This window comes from Zosterops lateralis, assembly GCF_965231275.1.
Source record: "Zosterops lateralis genome assembly, chromosome: 20".
Taxonomy (NCBI): Eukaryota; Metazoa; Chordata; class Aves; order Passeriformes; family Zosteropidae; genus Zosterops; species Zosterops lateralis.
The window spans coordinates 1,137,115-1,151,359 of record NC_139780.1 but is presented as its reverse complement, the minus strand read 5'-3'; the positions used below and the strand labels follow the sequence as shown (position 1 = coordinate 1,151,359).

The window sequence follows — 14,245 nt, the reverse complement described above, 5'->3', positions numbered from 1 at the left end:
CGGGAGCCGCGGGGGTTTTTTCCATGGGCTGTGGTGGGAGCCAGCCATGAACCGCTTCAATGGGCTCTGCAAGGTGTGCTCGGAGAGGAGGTACAGGCAGGTCTGTATCTCCCCCAGCACGCCTTGGGGGGATTGATGGGTGGCTGGGGGGGTCTCTCATCATGGATGGGCTCTGTGGGTGCTGCTGGTGAGGCATTGACTTGGTGTCGTTACAGTTTGTCAATTAGAGTGAGGATAGAAGGAAAAGCATCTTCATGTGGGTGCCTTTGGCTGGTCTCTGCATGGTGCTGCAGTGGAGAAATGGACACAAAGGGGTGCTTTTAAAAAAAAAAAAATATATATATATAAAATTATTAAAATATAAAAATATATGTAACTATAAAAAATAGATTTATTGTACAACTCGCAGGTAGCACGCTGGTGGTATCTGTGGGTGTTGATGGTGAGGCATCGACTTGGTGTCGTTACAGTTTGTGAATTAGAGTGAGGATAGAAGGAAAATATCTTCACATAGGTGCCTGTGGGTGTCCCTGCAACTTGGTGCTGCAGTGGAGAAATGGGCACAAAGGGGTGCTTAAAAAAATATAAATGATTAAAATATAACAATATATGTAAATATAAAAAATAGATTTAGTGTACAACTCACAGGTAGCAGGCTGGTGGTATCTGTGGGTGCTGCTGGTAGGCATTGACTGGTGTCGTTACAGTTTGTGAATTAGAGTGAGGACAGAAGGAAAGTATCTTCACATGGGTGCCTTTGGCTGTGCCTGCAGCCTGGTGCTGCAGTGGAGAAATGGGCACAAAGGGGTGCTTTAAAAAAAAGAAAAAAAAATATATGTAAATATAAAAAATAGATTTACTGTACAACTCGCAGGTAGCAGGCTGGTGGTATCTGTGGGTGCTGTTGGTGAGGCATCGACTTGTAAATTATAGTCAGGATAGAAGGAAAGTATCTTCACATGTGGGTGCCTGTGGTTGGCCTCTGCCATGTCTCTTTTTCAGTGGAGAAAAGGGCAGAGAGGGGTGCTTAAAAATAATTATTAAAATATAACAATATATGTAAATATAAAAAATAGATTTACTGTACAACTCGTAGGTAGTGTGCTGGTGGTATCTGTGAGTGCTGCTGGTGAGGCATCGACTCGGTGTCCTTACAGTTTAAAAATTAGAGTGAGGATGGAAGGAAAGTATATTCATGTGGGTGCCTGTGGGTGTGCCTGCAACTTGGTGCTGCAGTGGAGAAATGGGCGGAGAGGGGTGCTTTTAAAAAATAGATATAAATTATTAAAATATAAAAATATATGTCAATATAAAAAATAGATTTACTGTACAACCTGCAGGTAGCATGCTGGTGGTAACAGTGTTAAGCTGCAAGGTGTTGTCTTAATTTCCTCCTTACGAGAGGAGAAGCAGGCACAGCAGGCTGCTACTCCCTCTTTTAAAACGATTTTAATGTTTTTGGGAGCTAACAGCACTTTTTTTCCTGAGGAGCAGCTCCCTGCACTGCTCCAGTTCTCCCAGTGCACAATGCCAGGTGCTGCTTTTCCATGTGCACCTCCCAGTCTCCTGCATTTCAAAGAAATATTCTCTCTGTGTTCTGGCTTGGGACTCCCAGCTCGGGGTCAGCTTGTCCCTGTGCTCCTGAGCTCATTGTTGGGGTTATCCCAGAGCTGCTGTGGGGCACAGCAAACACTGGGAGTTACAAAAGCAGCAGAATTCCAAACCCAACTGCTCCCTTCTTGCCAGGGCTGTGGTGACCATCTCATGCAGGAAAGCTGCTTTATCTTGGCTGAATAACAACTGACTCTGCTTTGTCTCTTAGACCTTAATAAGTCTTTATTTTGAAAATTTCTTCTGCACTTTTTGGCAAAATTTGGGTACAAATTTGGGTACAAGCCTCCCCATCCACCTCCCAGCTCATGGCAGATGCTCATAGCTCTTCAGTTTTGTGCATGGCAGAAAAAATGGGCAAAAAATGGGGAAAAAAATGGGCAAAAAAATGGGGAATTACTGCCTGTGATGGCCATGGGAGGAGCAGGAGCTGAGGAGCATCAGCAGGGAGAAGCTGCTCAGGGCAGGTGGGGGGCAAGGTCAGCCAGCTCAGGGAGAAGGAGACCTGACACAGGGAAAACCTTGGGCTGGGAAGTGCCTGTGGAGTCTCCGTGGTGGGAGAGATGCTGGGCTGGCTCCTGAGGTGCTGGGGATGGAATTGTGGAATATCCTGAGCTGGAAGGGACTCACGGGGACCATGGAGTCCTGGTTGGGCTGAGCTGGGGGGTTCATTCAAAGGTGCAGAGCCTCCTCTCTGAGGAACCAGCAAACTCCAGAGAGAAAAACAGATCTGTGTTTTGATCCTGCCAGGGCAAGGCAGTTTCTCTTTTGAAGGCTGATTTTGTGCTGAGCAATCATGCACAAGGTGCAGAGAAATGAAATCTCTCTGCCTTTGCCCTCCCGTGGTAAAAGAGTGAGGAACCCATATCACCTCCTTGGCAACTTCTGCTGAATTCCTCATTTCCTTCTGCCTTTTTGTTCTCATAGTAATACGGGTCAGGTGGTGGAGTTTAAATTTTCTTTTTTTCTGTCAGTAAAACTAATGTCTTGGGGGGCTAATCAGGTATTTACAGGATCTGCCACGCTGAGCTGCTGCTGGAAGCCAACATCAAAAAAAAAAAAAAAAAAAAAAAAAAAAAAAAAAATCATTTTATTAATAATCTCAATGCTCCTCGGATCAGGAGGAGAAGAAATGAGCCTAAATCAAGGCAGATCCATCCTCTCCAAACTCAGAGAGGGAAAACACGCTGAGCCCAGGGAAGGGGGTGATGCACACAGATGTCTGCAGGACAGGAACGTGCTGGGCTCCTCCAGAGCAGGGGAGTGCTGCTATTTCTGTCCTCTCCAACAGGAAATGAAATGTTTAAGTGACTCGTTTACAGAAGTCAGTGTCAGGGCCAGACTGCCAGGTTTTCCTTTCCAATGGCTTCCTTTGCATTTGGAAGAGCTGGGAGCAGAGTGTGTGCTAAATGAACTCTCGTTTTATGGCATTCCAGAGACCCTTGGCACTGCTTTTTAGCACCATTTCCACTCATTATCCGTGGGGGTCACAGTCACAACTCTTCCCCATCTCTAAAATGCCACATCCAGCATTTCCAGAGCTTTGGAGCAGTGTGGGAGTGAGGGGGGATTGTTACCCCTGCACTTAGAGGGGCAACAGGTTGTGATGTGGGTGTGGACCCTCACAGGCAGCAGCAGGTTAAACATGGAAGGCTCTTTATTATCTGACTCCAATTAACTAATAAACACTTTTTACAGAGGGCCAGGATTGGCCCAAGGAGGTCACAACCTCCTGACCCCATTGGTCACTGTGACCATCAGTCAAATTCTCCTCTCAGAAAACAACTATGCAAAACACACAGATAAATTCTAAGAATACACATTATTTGCATCAAGCAGCGTGAGGATGGTGCTGCAAAGGTTCAAAGCAAGAAAATGCAGGGGCGACAGGGGATCACACACAGTGGCTGATGGTGGAGTTTAGATTTTCTTTTCTCTGGTGTCTCCCTGCAGATCACCATCCCTCGGGGCACTGATGGCTTTGGCTTCACAATCTGCTGTGACTCCCCAGTCCGTGTGCAGGCAGTGGACTCTGGTAAGAGATTGCATCCTTTTCATCCCTTCTTGATTTGAATGAATTATTGCTCCTTTTTTTTTTTTTGCTCCCCAGAGGTGGGTTGTGATTCTGAAGCTCTCATGCCTTTGCAGGACTCTGGGTACCTCCAAGAAACTTCATTAAATTAATTCTCTGTTTCCTTTAATGAGGTCAGAGGCTGCTGGGTCAGCACTGTGCCACTATTTTGGCAATTCTTTGCAGCAATCTGCAGAGATTTTGTGATTTTGTTCCTTCTCCAACCTGAGAATTGTCTGTCTGGTTGGGTGACCTTCAGAAATCATTTTGGGAGGGGAAAACAGGTCAGAAGGGGAGCAGGACTGCAGGAACCCTCAGTAGATCCTCTTGTTGTGGTCCTGTGGGATGGGCTGGTGCCCTCCAGGAAACACAAGAAGTTCATGCAGCAGCTCTGAGGAGCACTGGTGGCTCTACCCTGGTGAAGTGGCTCTATCCTGCAAGGTGAAGCTGCAGGTTGGGTGGCCCCACTTCATTTTCAGGTGTGGGTGTCAGATGGAGCTGTGGAGCTCTCTGGGCACCTCCAACCTCCAGGGCTCCTCCTCTCCCTCCTGCCAGGACCTTTTACCTGGCCAGTGACTGGGATTTGTCCCTCCCAGGTGGCCCAGCAGAGAAGGCAGGTCTGCAGCAGCTCGACACTGTCCTGCAGCTCAACGAGCGGCCCGTGGAGCACTGGAAATGTGTGGAGCTGGCACACGAAATCCGGTCAGTGTCCCTCAAAATAAACACCCAGGGACAGGGAGGGGTGGTTTGGGGGAGCCCAGGGCAGGGCAGGGCAGTGACTGTGGGGCTGGGAAAGCTCTGAGAGATGCAGGACACTGGGAAAGGATTCCCTGCAGGAGAAGGAAGGATGGAGAGCTCAGGAGAGGGACAGAAGCTTTGGAGAGAGGAAGGGCTGGACACGGATGCTCCAACCCTGATTTCCCCATCCCACTTCTCTCACAGGAACTGCCCCACAGAGATCATCCTGCTGGTGTGGAGGCTGGTCCCTCAAGTGAAGCCTCCCCAGGAGGCCATGCCCCGCAGGTCCTCCTGCAAATCCACCTTCGACCTGCAGTCCCCTCCCAACAAGCGGGAGAAGAGCGGCCGCGCTCAGGCCCAGCATCGCCGCAGCTGCCACGTCCTGTGGGATGGCACCCAGGGGCTGGGGCTGCACTCCTGGGACAGGTACAGCGAGCTGGGCAAGAGGGGCCAGAGCACCCTGCCCGCCCTGTCCTCTGCTGCAGACCAGAACTACATCATCCTGGCTCCTCTGAACCCCGGCAGCCAGGTAAGGGCTCTGTGCTGCAGCATCCCCTGCCTCCTGCTTCATCATCTCTAAATATTTGCTGATTTTTACAAGCTACACCTCTGTCCTCTTGTCCTCCACACCTTTGTCGTCTTGTCCTCCACACCTTCTGCTCCTTGGTGGAGTTTTCACTGTTTTCCTAAAGCATTTCCTGTATCTGTGTGATTTTCCCACTGCACAAGACCACAACTGCCAGTCGTCGCTCTCATTTTCTGCTGCAAAAATTTATTATTTTTTTTTCTCCCCCCTCTCTCTCTGAAGTGCTTTGTCTTGGCTGGGTTTGGCACGTTGACTTTTGTAGCTGGTTGTTGTCCCTGATTCCTGCAGGAGGTGACTGTGTCCCCTCTGTCCCTTACAGCTGCTGAGGCCAGTGTACCAAGAGGACAACACTTCTTTGGGTGAGTTGTCCCTGTGCTGGAAATGCTGTTCAGACCACTCAGATCTAAACTGATCTTCTTGCCACCATCAAATCCTTGTCCTGAGCCCTGCATGGTTTGAGGACAAGGATTTTGGGTGGGATCATCTCCCCACTGTGGCTCAACCCCAGAGGCAGAGGGGTGTCACAGTCAGGGACACAAAAAGAACTACACTCACCTGTCAGGTAGAAGCAGGGAAAAGAAAAATAAGATAGTTTATTATCATTTAGGGTTTATATAGTATTTGGGATTTGGTCATTGAGAGGAACACCCCTCTGACCCCAGTGGTCAATACAGAAGTTTATCACCGAGAGGAATGAAAACAATCTAGATTGTTTTGAGAGACTTTGATGTAAACTCTCATCAGAAGGGTGAGGATGACAGCAATGGAGGGGAGCGTGGCAGGGCTGAGCCTCCTGTGAGAAGGTGTGTGGGAGCTCACACAGAGCTGCTGGTGGGGATTTCCCACCTGGGGCAGGGTGAGAAGGTGAAGTGTGAGAGCTCTGAGCAGTGTGGGCTCGTCCATGACGTGTTTCCCTCCTCCTCCTCCTCCTCTGTGAGGCCCTGAGAGAGCTGATCCCCTGCCCTGAGTGTCCCTGCAGGGATATTCAAGCCCTGGGCTGCTGCAAAAAAGTCTCTGGGCCAACTCTTCTCAAAAAAAACCCCTTTGTAACATACTGGTAACATGCACCACACCTGTGGCAGGTGTTTTTGGGACACCTGGAGCTCCCAGGGATGGTTGGATTTGTGGGAAGAGCAGGTTGAGGTGGGTGACAGGGCTGGGCACTGCAGGAATGCAGGTGCATGTGGAAATCCCCCTTGTCTGCTCATGGATTTGGGAGTTTTGGGAGGCTGTGTTTGCACCCTGGATGGGCTCAGGACGAGCTGAGTGTCCCTAGGAGAGCTGAGCTCTTGGGGAGTGTAAATCCCTCAGCATTCCCTGTCTGGGTGAGGACACAGCTGCAAAACTTGCTGCTGTCTCTGTGGCAGGGCAATGCTCAGAAAAATCCAAATGTGGGGCTGGCAGAGCCATGGGGGCAGTGCTGGGGGGCAGGAGGGAGCAGTGGGAATCCCAGCCCCCTGTGCCTCGGTGCTCCCAGCCCTGCAGCTCTGCAGCCAGGAGAATTTTCCACTCTCAGCTGCAGGGGATGTTTTTGTTCCGTGGGTAATTGCAGCTCTTTCCTGCTGTTTGTGGACCCTGTGAAAGGATGAGCTGCACCACAGGGACTTGTTCATACACTGGGGTGGGATTTGAAAGGCTTTGGGCTTCTTCCCATAACAAATTTTGGGGTTTTTTATGGATTTGTTTGTAATTATTTAATGTCAAATTCAGATGGAGGAAGGTTTCAGTTAAGCTGAGCAGTGGCAGCACAGTGACAGGAGGTGACATTTGGGGGGTGTTTCTGTGCCACTACTTGCCCAGGTAATTATTTCCTCTGCTAAAACGAGGTGATTTAGGGATAAGAGCAAAAGCAAACCCCTGAACAGCCCAGACTGATCTTATCTGAGCTCTCTCTTGTGCCTCCATGTTACCTGGCAGCACAACCAGGAAAAAGGGGAAAAGGGAAAACATCAGGATTAATGCACTTAGAGGTGGAAACAACCTCTCAGGTCACAAAACTCCCCCAAAGTAGAGTCAACCAGCAGTAAACAGCCCAGCTGGCTCCCCCAGCCCAGCTCTGGCTGCCTCTGCTGCCTTTATCTGGGAGTAAATGTGCTATTTCCTAATACTTAATGGAATATGTAATGCTGGGCAGGTTTGTGTGTTTGCTTTGGACCAGACCTTATCTGCCCCTGGGCTGTGCTCAGGAGTGTTTTTGGCTCATTTCTGCCTGGGAAGGTTCTGGGCAGCTGTTAGGGTAAAAAAGCTGCAGTGGTGGGAGCAGCTCTGGGGTCTGCAGGGAGGGAAGGAGGAGTTCTGGGGGGTCCCCAGGGAGGGAAGGAGGAGTTCTGGGGGTCTCCAGGGAGGGAAGGAGGAGTTCTGGGGGTCCCCAGGGAGGGAAGGAGGAGTTCTGGGGGTCCCCAGGGGGATGCAGGGAGGGAAGGAGGAGTTCTGGGGGTCCCCAGGGAGGGAAGGAGGAGTTCTGGGGGTCCCCAGGGAGGGAAGGAGGAGTTCTGGGGGTCCCCAGGGGGGATGCAGGGAGGGAAGGAGGAGTTCTGGGGGATCCCCAGGGGGCTGCAGGGAGGGAAGGAGGAGTTCTGGGGGATCCCCAGGGGGCTGCAGGGAGGGAAGGAGGAGTTCTGGGGGATCCCCAGGGGGCTGCAGGGAGGGAAGGAGGAGTTCTGGGGGTCCCCAGGGGGGCTGCAGGGAGGGAAGGAGGAGTTCTGGGGGATCCCCAGGGGGATGCTCATTCCTATCCCTGAGACATCCCTGTGGGGGAAAAGGAGAATCTTCAGCTCCTCACCTGGATTTGTTCAATCCCAGTGGAAAGCTCTGCCTGCAGCCCTGAGCTGGCTCAGTTCATCAGGAGGAGTGAGGAAGGAAATATATTGATTTTTTTCAGTGGGGTTTCTTTTGTAAATGTGAATTTTTGGTTAGAGAGCCATTCAGTTCCTGCTGGAGCTGTTGGCTGTGAGTTTTAGGGCAGAGCACAGGTTGCTGGTGAGCAGCTGAGGTGGGAGTGTGCAGGAGAAAACCTCCTAATGTGTAATCCAATCCCTCCTCTGAGTGAGGATAACTCTCTCCAGGGGAGAGGGACAGACTGAAAACCCGTCAGGCTGCTCAGGCCTTTCCCAGCCCCAGAATGTAACGCAGAAACACAGAGGAGGATGATGTGATGCCAGCCCCGTGAACAATGAGCTCATCCTTTATAAATACACCCAATGTCTGGATAAGCACGGCTGGCAGCAGCAGCAGGCCTTGAGCCCAGCCATGGGTGTGTTTGTAACTCCTGCCTCATTCTCTGACACCTCCAATCTCCAAGTGCTGTTATTTTGTGAATCCCTGGACATCTCAGTGATGCCTGTCTGTAGGTGATTGATGGAGAGATGGGAAGACTGACCATGATCAAAATCCAATTTTACTCAAGTTTTCCAAGCACTTATACACCATTTCAGTAAGGTTAATAATTTCTACTACAATAATTAAGTTAAAAGATCATACAAACAACTCGTACATTTTTCAACATATCCATGTAGGGGGTTGATTGAATTTTTGTCTTTAAGCAGGTTTTTAATCTCGTCTTCTCATGAGCTCGAAATTCTGTTTGTTCTCTCCAAGGCATCCCAGTCACCAGACTAAATATGTTAATGAAGTTTGTCTCACTCTCGTGAATCCCCCACACCTGCCCCTGCAGCTCTTGGCTCCAGGATTTCCATGTCCTCCTCCAGCCTGGCAGAGCTGCAGCTCATTCTGTGTTTCCTTCATTCCTCTGTCCGTGCAGGGAATGGCTCCAAAGGGAAATCCCACACGGGCTCTGGGAGGAAATCCAGGCTGATGAAGACTGTGCAGAGCATGAAAAGCCACGGGAACTACCAGAACTGCACCATAGTGAGGCCTCACGTCCCCCATTCCTACGGCACCTACGTGACCCTGGCGCCCAAAGTGCTGGTGTTCCCCATCTTTGTGCAGGTCAGTGTCCAGTCTGGGGCCAGGAACAATGCAAGGCTTTCCTTCCCTGCCATCCTCAGCTCTCCCCTGGAGCTGGCTGTGCTTGGGAGCTCAAAAAAAAAACCCAAAAAACAAAAAACCACCAAAAAAACCCCAAAAAACCCCAAAAAACAAACAAACAAACAAACAAACACAAAACAAAACAAAAAACAAACACAAAAACAAACAAACAAAAAACCAAAAAAAACCCACAAAAAAAACCCAAACAAAAAAACCCCAACCAACCAAAAAAAAAAAAAAAAAAACAAAACAAAACAAAACAACCCCACAAAACCCAAACCAAAACAAAAAAATCCTCTCAAAAGGAGTTTTTGTCCTGCCCAAGCAATTCTATCCGTGTTGGATTTTTTTTTCTCCTTTTTCAGCTTTCAAATCTGGCCCTCGGTACTTGTTTGGGGCAGGAGGAGGTGTCCTTCAGAGCTGACTTTGGAATTGCAGATCAGTGAGGTTGTTCTTGAGGGTTCTTTGTGCTGTCAGTGTGTGCAAACAGAGGGGGTTGGGTTTAGTTTAGCTGGTGGTCACAGTAAAGTTTGGGCAACTTGTGCCAGGGTCTGCCCCCCCTGCCAGGGGACAATTCCTGCCCAATCTCCCATCCAGCCCTGCCCAAAGCCATTCCCTGTGTCCTGTCCCTCCATCCCTTGTCCCCAGTCCCTCTCCAGCTCTCCTGGAGCCCCTTTAGGCCCTGGAAAGGGCTCTGAGCTCTCCCTGGAGCCTTTTCTTCTCCCAGAGCAGAGGACAAAGATCCAGAGCAGTGATGGCTCAGCAGGGAATGTTCTGCCTCTGCAGTTCCATGAGCTGTTTGAGGAACCAGCTCTGAGTTTGGTGGCAGTAGTTCTACCTCCCTCTTTGTCCTTAATTTTGTCCTTCCTATGGCCAGAACCCCCAAAATCTCATCTGCTCCATGTATTTCAGCACATTGCTGATGGATCCCTTCCTGTCTGAGCCTGTGGGGAGCTCTTTGTCCTCCTGGGGCAGTGGCATTGTCACCTCAGCTCAGCCTGGTGGCTCCCTCTGGGCTGAACTCACATTCCCTGTGCCCCCCTGGGCTGCCTTGGGGCACTGTGGGCTGGGCTGGGGACAGCTCTTTGTCACCTCCCTCCTCCCTGGTGGCACCTGGGTGTTCACCTGCTGGGCTCTGCATGGTTGGCCTTTGGTGGGGATACAACTGGCTCTTTCTGCCTCCTAACTCCCAAAATTCATCTTGGATTGTGCCTGGGGAATCTGCCACTTCAGGAGCTGGTTTTATCTTTGCAGGACCCTGTGCAGATCCCCCTCCTGTTCCTATGGCTGGTCCCAGGCTGGTGGTGCAGGGTTTGTTCTGCACTCAGGACACCTGAACCTGTCCCATTCTCCACCACTGAGCTGGGTGTGGCATGGGAAGGCACAGAAATTCTTAAAATTCTAAGAGCGCTGCACACCCTCAGGTACAAATATTGGTGGGAACCTGAGGTGGCAGCACTGTGGTTGTGCTTCCTGCTGCCAAAGAGCCATAAATAACAGCCCTGTGCAGAGCAGGGCCTGTCAGAGGCAAAGGCTCTGTCGTTTCACAGCTGGGCTGACGTGGCTGTGAGTGCAAGGCTTTGTTTTCTCCTCTCCCTGGACTGCAGACTCTGTGTCCCTGTGAGCACAGTGGCTTCTCCCCCAGTGACTGACAGCTCAGAGCGGGTTTGGTGGGTGGAAACTCACAAACCACACTGACACTGGAAGGTTTGACTGTTTCTTTTGTTTTATTTTTTATTTTTTATTTTTTTTTCCATCCAAACACAGCCCCTGGATCTTTGCAACCCAGCCCGGACTCTGCTGCTGTCGGAGGAGCTGCTCCTTCACGAGAGCAGGAAGAGGAGCACAGAGGTAAAACTCTTCCACATTGTCTGAGATCTCCAAACCTGCTTTTCTGCTGTCTTACACAGAGGGTTGAATCATGGAATCACCATGTTTTGGGTTGGAAAGGACCTTAAATTCATCCCAGCCATGGGCAGGGACACCTCCCACTGTCCCAGGATGCCTCAATATCCATTCCAGGGATCCAGGAACAGCCACAGCTTTTCTGTGCCAGGATCTCTCATCCTTCACTCTCCCCATTATCCCATTTATCCCTTCCCTCTGACACTGCAAACCCATTCTCTGTGTCCTGGAATTCCACACCCTTTTCCTTGTCTCCAGCTCTCCTGGAGCCCCTTCAGGCACTGGAGAGGACTTTGAGAAGGGTCTGTAAGGGACACCTCATTACATTGAGAAGGGAAATGTTTCATTTTTTTAAAAAAAAAATATTATTGATATAATACTTGGAAAGATTTCTGGTCAGTTTATTGTGGGATAAACTAAATATCAAAACTCTTCTGCGCCAGAAATCAACTCTGGTTCCCGTTGCCTTTGGGCTCGCAGGGAGGAAACTGCAGGTGGCAAATGCTCCTCAAATGAGCCCAGCAGAGTCAGGGGCAGGGGGTTTGAGGGTGTTTTCTGCCAGGTTAGAGCAGCACAGAATTAATGAATTAATGACAGGATGGTTCAGGCTGAAGGGCACCGCTGGAATCCATCCAGAGCCACCCCCTTGTTCAGGGATCCCCTGGAGTCACTGGGGATTGTGTCCAGCATCTCTAGAGAAAGAGAATCCACAACCTAGAAGTAGAACCAGACAGAGAATTTGCTACAGATTTCTCAGAATTTCAGTTCCTGAAACATGTCCTGTCCAAATTCCTCTCGTTCTTACTTCCACTTTTCTGCCCCTTTTGGAGATCTGGGGATACAAGAGGACTTTGGCACCTGTGGATGAAACTTTCACCACCCAAACTGGCAGAGTTTGGAATGTGTTGAGCCCATTTGCTGCTTCACTTTTATCCATCTGCAAAGTCTGCAAGGCCTTGGGCTTTGGGGGAGAGGCAGAGCCCACTCCAAACCAGTGCCATTTCTCCTGGGGTAATTTCAGAGGAGCTCACACAGTAATTTGGGGTTGAGTTCAGCTGGAGTTGACAATGTGTCATCTTCACACATCTGTAGAGGAAGTTTTACTTCACTCATTTTATTTTAGGGTGGCCAATAGCAAAGCCCAGAGGCATTTTCCATCAACTGGCCAGTACAAACCAGTAGAGGGTAATGCTAAATGACTCCTCTCTGGTTTTCATTGTGTAATTCATTCCTTGCTTTGACTTGAATCACTTTTCAGACCAAAAAATTACATGAAAATCCATCAAAGTACATGGAAAAAAATAAAAATCCACGATTGATTAAAAAACTTGGCAGTAATTTGTAACTAAACCCCTTTCCCTGTCTGCCCTGTGCTGCTCAGGGTCTTCTGGGCACCTGCAGGAATGAATCCCAGACAAACTGGTGTTTGGGAGCCCAGCTGAACTCAGGGAGCTCCTCCTGGGCAGGTTGGAGGTCCCTGCCTTTAGCTCAGGCTCAGATATTTGGAGCAGCAGCCAAATGTGGAATATTTATGGGTAACTGATGCTGTTTGCAGCCTGGGTGGGGTATTGCAGCCAAATTGGAATATTTATGGGTAACTGATGCTGTTTGCAGCCTGGGTCGGGTATCTGTGCACATGGGGGTGATGAAGAAGCCCAGGACAAGAGGAAGATCAGGAGGAAAATGTCTCAGGGGAAAGGACTCTGCTCTCTTGGGATGAGCCTGGAGCTGGGAGAGGATTTCCCAGCTGGAGCTGATGCCAGGAAAGGGCAGGATGCCCTTTAATTAATTATTATTAATCTATTTTGCCTGGGAGGCTCAAGAGAGGAGAGGCTGCAGGGGATGGAGATCTTGCTCCTTTCTTTTTTTCCCCAACCCCCAGAATCTTTTCCCACATCAAGGCCCTGCATCCTTGTCCCTGAGCAAAGTCTCTCCCACCTCCTGAAGGAGTCAACCTATCTCTCTGGAGGCTTGCCAGGCTCTGTCCTTTCCCTGACCTTACCTCTGGGGCAACCCTTATTCAGGCTTTAATCACATCCTGTCTAGACTCTGCTGCGATTTATGGGCTCCTGAAATCCCTCCAGCCCCGGGGAGTGCCAGAGCAGCCAGTGGGTGATGGCACAGGAGGTGTCCAAGGTGGGTTTTGGCCTTGTCCATCCATCCCCAATGGACCTGGAGGGCTCCCAAAGCCCTGAGGTGTCTGCTCAGTGTGGGCCACACTCCTGGAAACCTTATAAACATAGGAGTATTTATATATTTATATTTATAAAACCTTATAAGAGTCTGAAAATATGAAACTTATAATCAAAATAGAAATGGGAGGTCATTTTGAGTCGTAGGATATGAGTCTTAGTTACTCTATAACCTGAAGACAACAGCCTGGGCAGCTGGAGGAGAATCCCTTTGGATTGAATCAAAAAGCATCCAAAGGTCAATGCAGCAAAATAGAAAAGTCTAAAGAGGAGTTTTTTAGAGTTTAAAATATAACACAGTGTGGTGATGTAGTAGTTCTTATAGGCTGTGTGGAGATTCTGTAGGATTTTGTGTCTTGTGTTGGTTGGGTCACTGTAAATTAGAATATTCAACACAAAAGGAGAGAGAATGGATTGGAACAAGGACCTCACTCTCTCTCTCCCTTCTCTCTCAGCTCTCACCCTCTTGCTCTCTCTCTCTCTCTCTCTCTTTGGGGTTCCCTCCAGCCCAGGCTGGTGGCTGAAGGCAAAGCCCTTTTTACCCCCAACCCTTGCAATAAACCCCCGTGTGTCTAGAATATCTCAGCTCTGCAGAGTTCCCTCTCCCTGCCCTCCATGAATTCTCCTACAGGTGCCCTTCTCATCCCTCCTTTCTGCCCCTCTGGCAGGGTCTGCAGGTCAGGATGGGCTTTCTGGGCTCCTGGAACCTCATGGTGGCTGGATTTATGCAGGAGGAGGTTTTCTCCTCTTTCTCTCTTCAAGGCTGCATTTCTGGGCACTTTTTCATAGTGATTTTGTTGCCACATTTTTCTTTCCAAGGGGGTGATGTTGGCTCCCTCCTGCCTGGGGCAGGGTTTGGTGACATTCCCAGGGTTGTCCTCTCTTGGCCCATTGCTCCTGCCTTCCCTCTTGGCTTTCAGTGTCTCCTGATTTCCCTCAGGAAACTCTTTAAATGTGTCTCTGTCTCCTGTGCTGTGTCCTGGAGCTGCTCAGGTCCCTCAGCAGAAGAGATTTTGCTTTTTTTTCTGTGGTGCAGAGCAGTGTGGAGACATCAGGATCAGCCTCTGTGAACAACTTTTTCTGTCTTGTAAAATCTGTTCATTCCTCAGCAAAAGGTGCTCATGGCCTGGATCACTCCAGGGTGCTCATCTCCAT

At 49.6% G+C, this 14,245-nt stretch overlaps 1 protein-coding gene across 4 annotated transcripts in view; it reads left to right on the top strand.

The window, feature by feature from the left end:
• The window catches only part of RGS3 (regulator of G protein signaling 3), a 68,757-nt gene that overhangs the window by 10,375 nt on the left and 44,137 nt on the right, over positions 1 to 14,245 (top strand). For 2 of the 4 annotated variants that reach the window (XM_083876148.1, XM_083876149.1), the window contains exons 9-14: positions 3,565 to 3,646; positions 4,279 to 4,384; positions 4,625 to 4,949; positions 5,326 to 5,365; positions 8,767 to 8,954; positions 10,761 to 10,844. In XM_083876148.1, the coding sequence (XP_083732274.1) occupies positions 3,565 to 3,646; positions 4,279 to 4,384; positions 4,625 to 4,949; positions 5,326 to 5,365; positions 8,767 to 8,954; positions 10,761 to 10,844 (825 nt within the window). Of the gene's footprint in view, positions 1 to 23; positions 101 to 3,564; positions 3,647 to 4,278; positions 4,385 to 4,624; positions 4,950 to 5,325; positions 5,366 to 8,766; positions 8,955 to 10,537; positions 10,614 to 10,760; positions 10,845 to 14,245 lie in introns of those variants that run through there. The other 2 variants (XM_083876150.1, XM_083876152.1) reach the window with 2 other exon arrangements.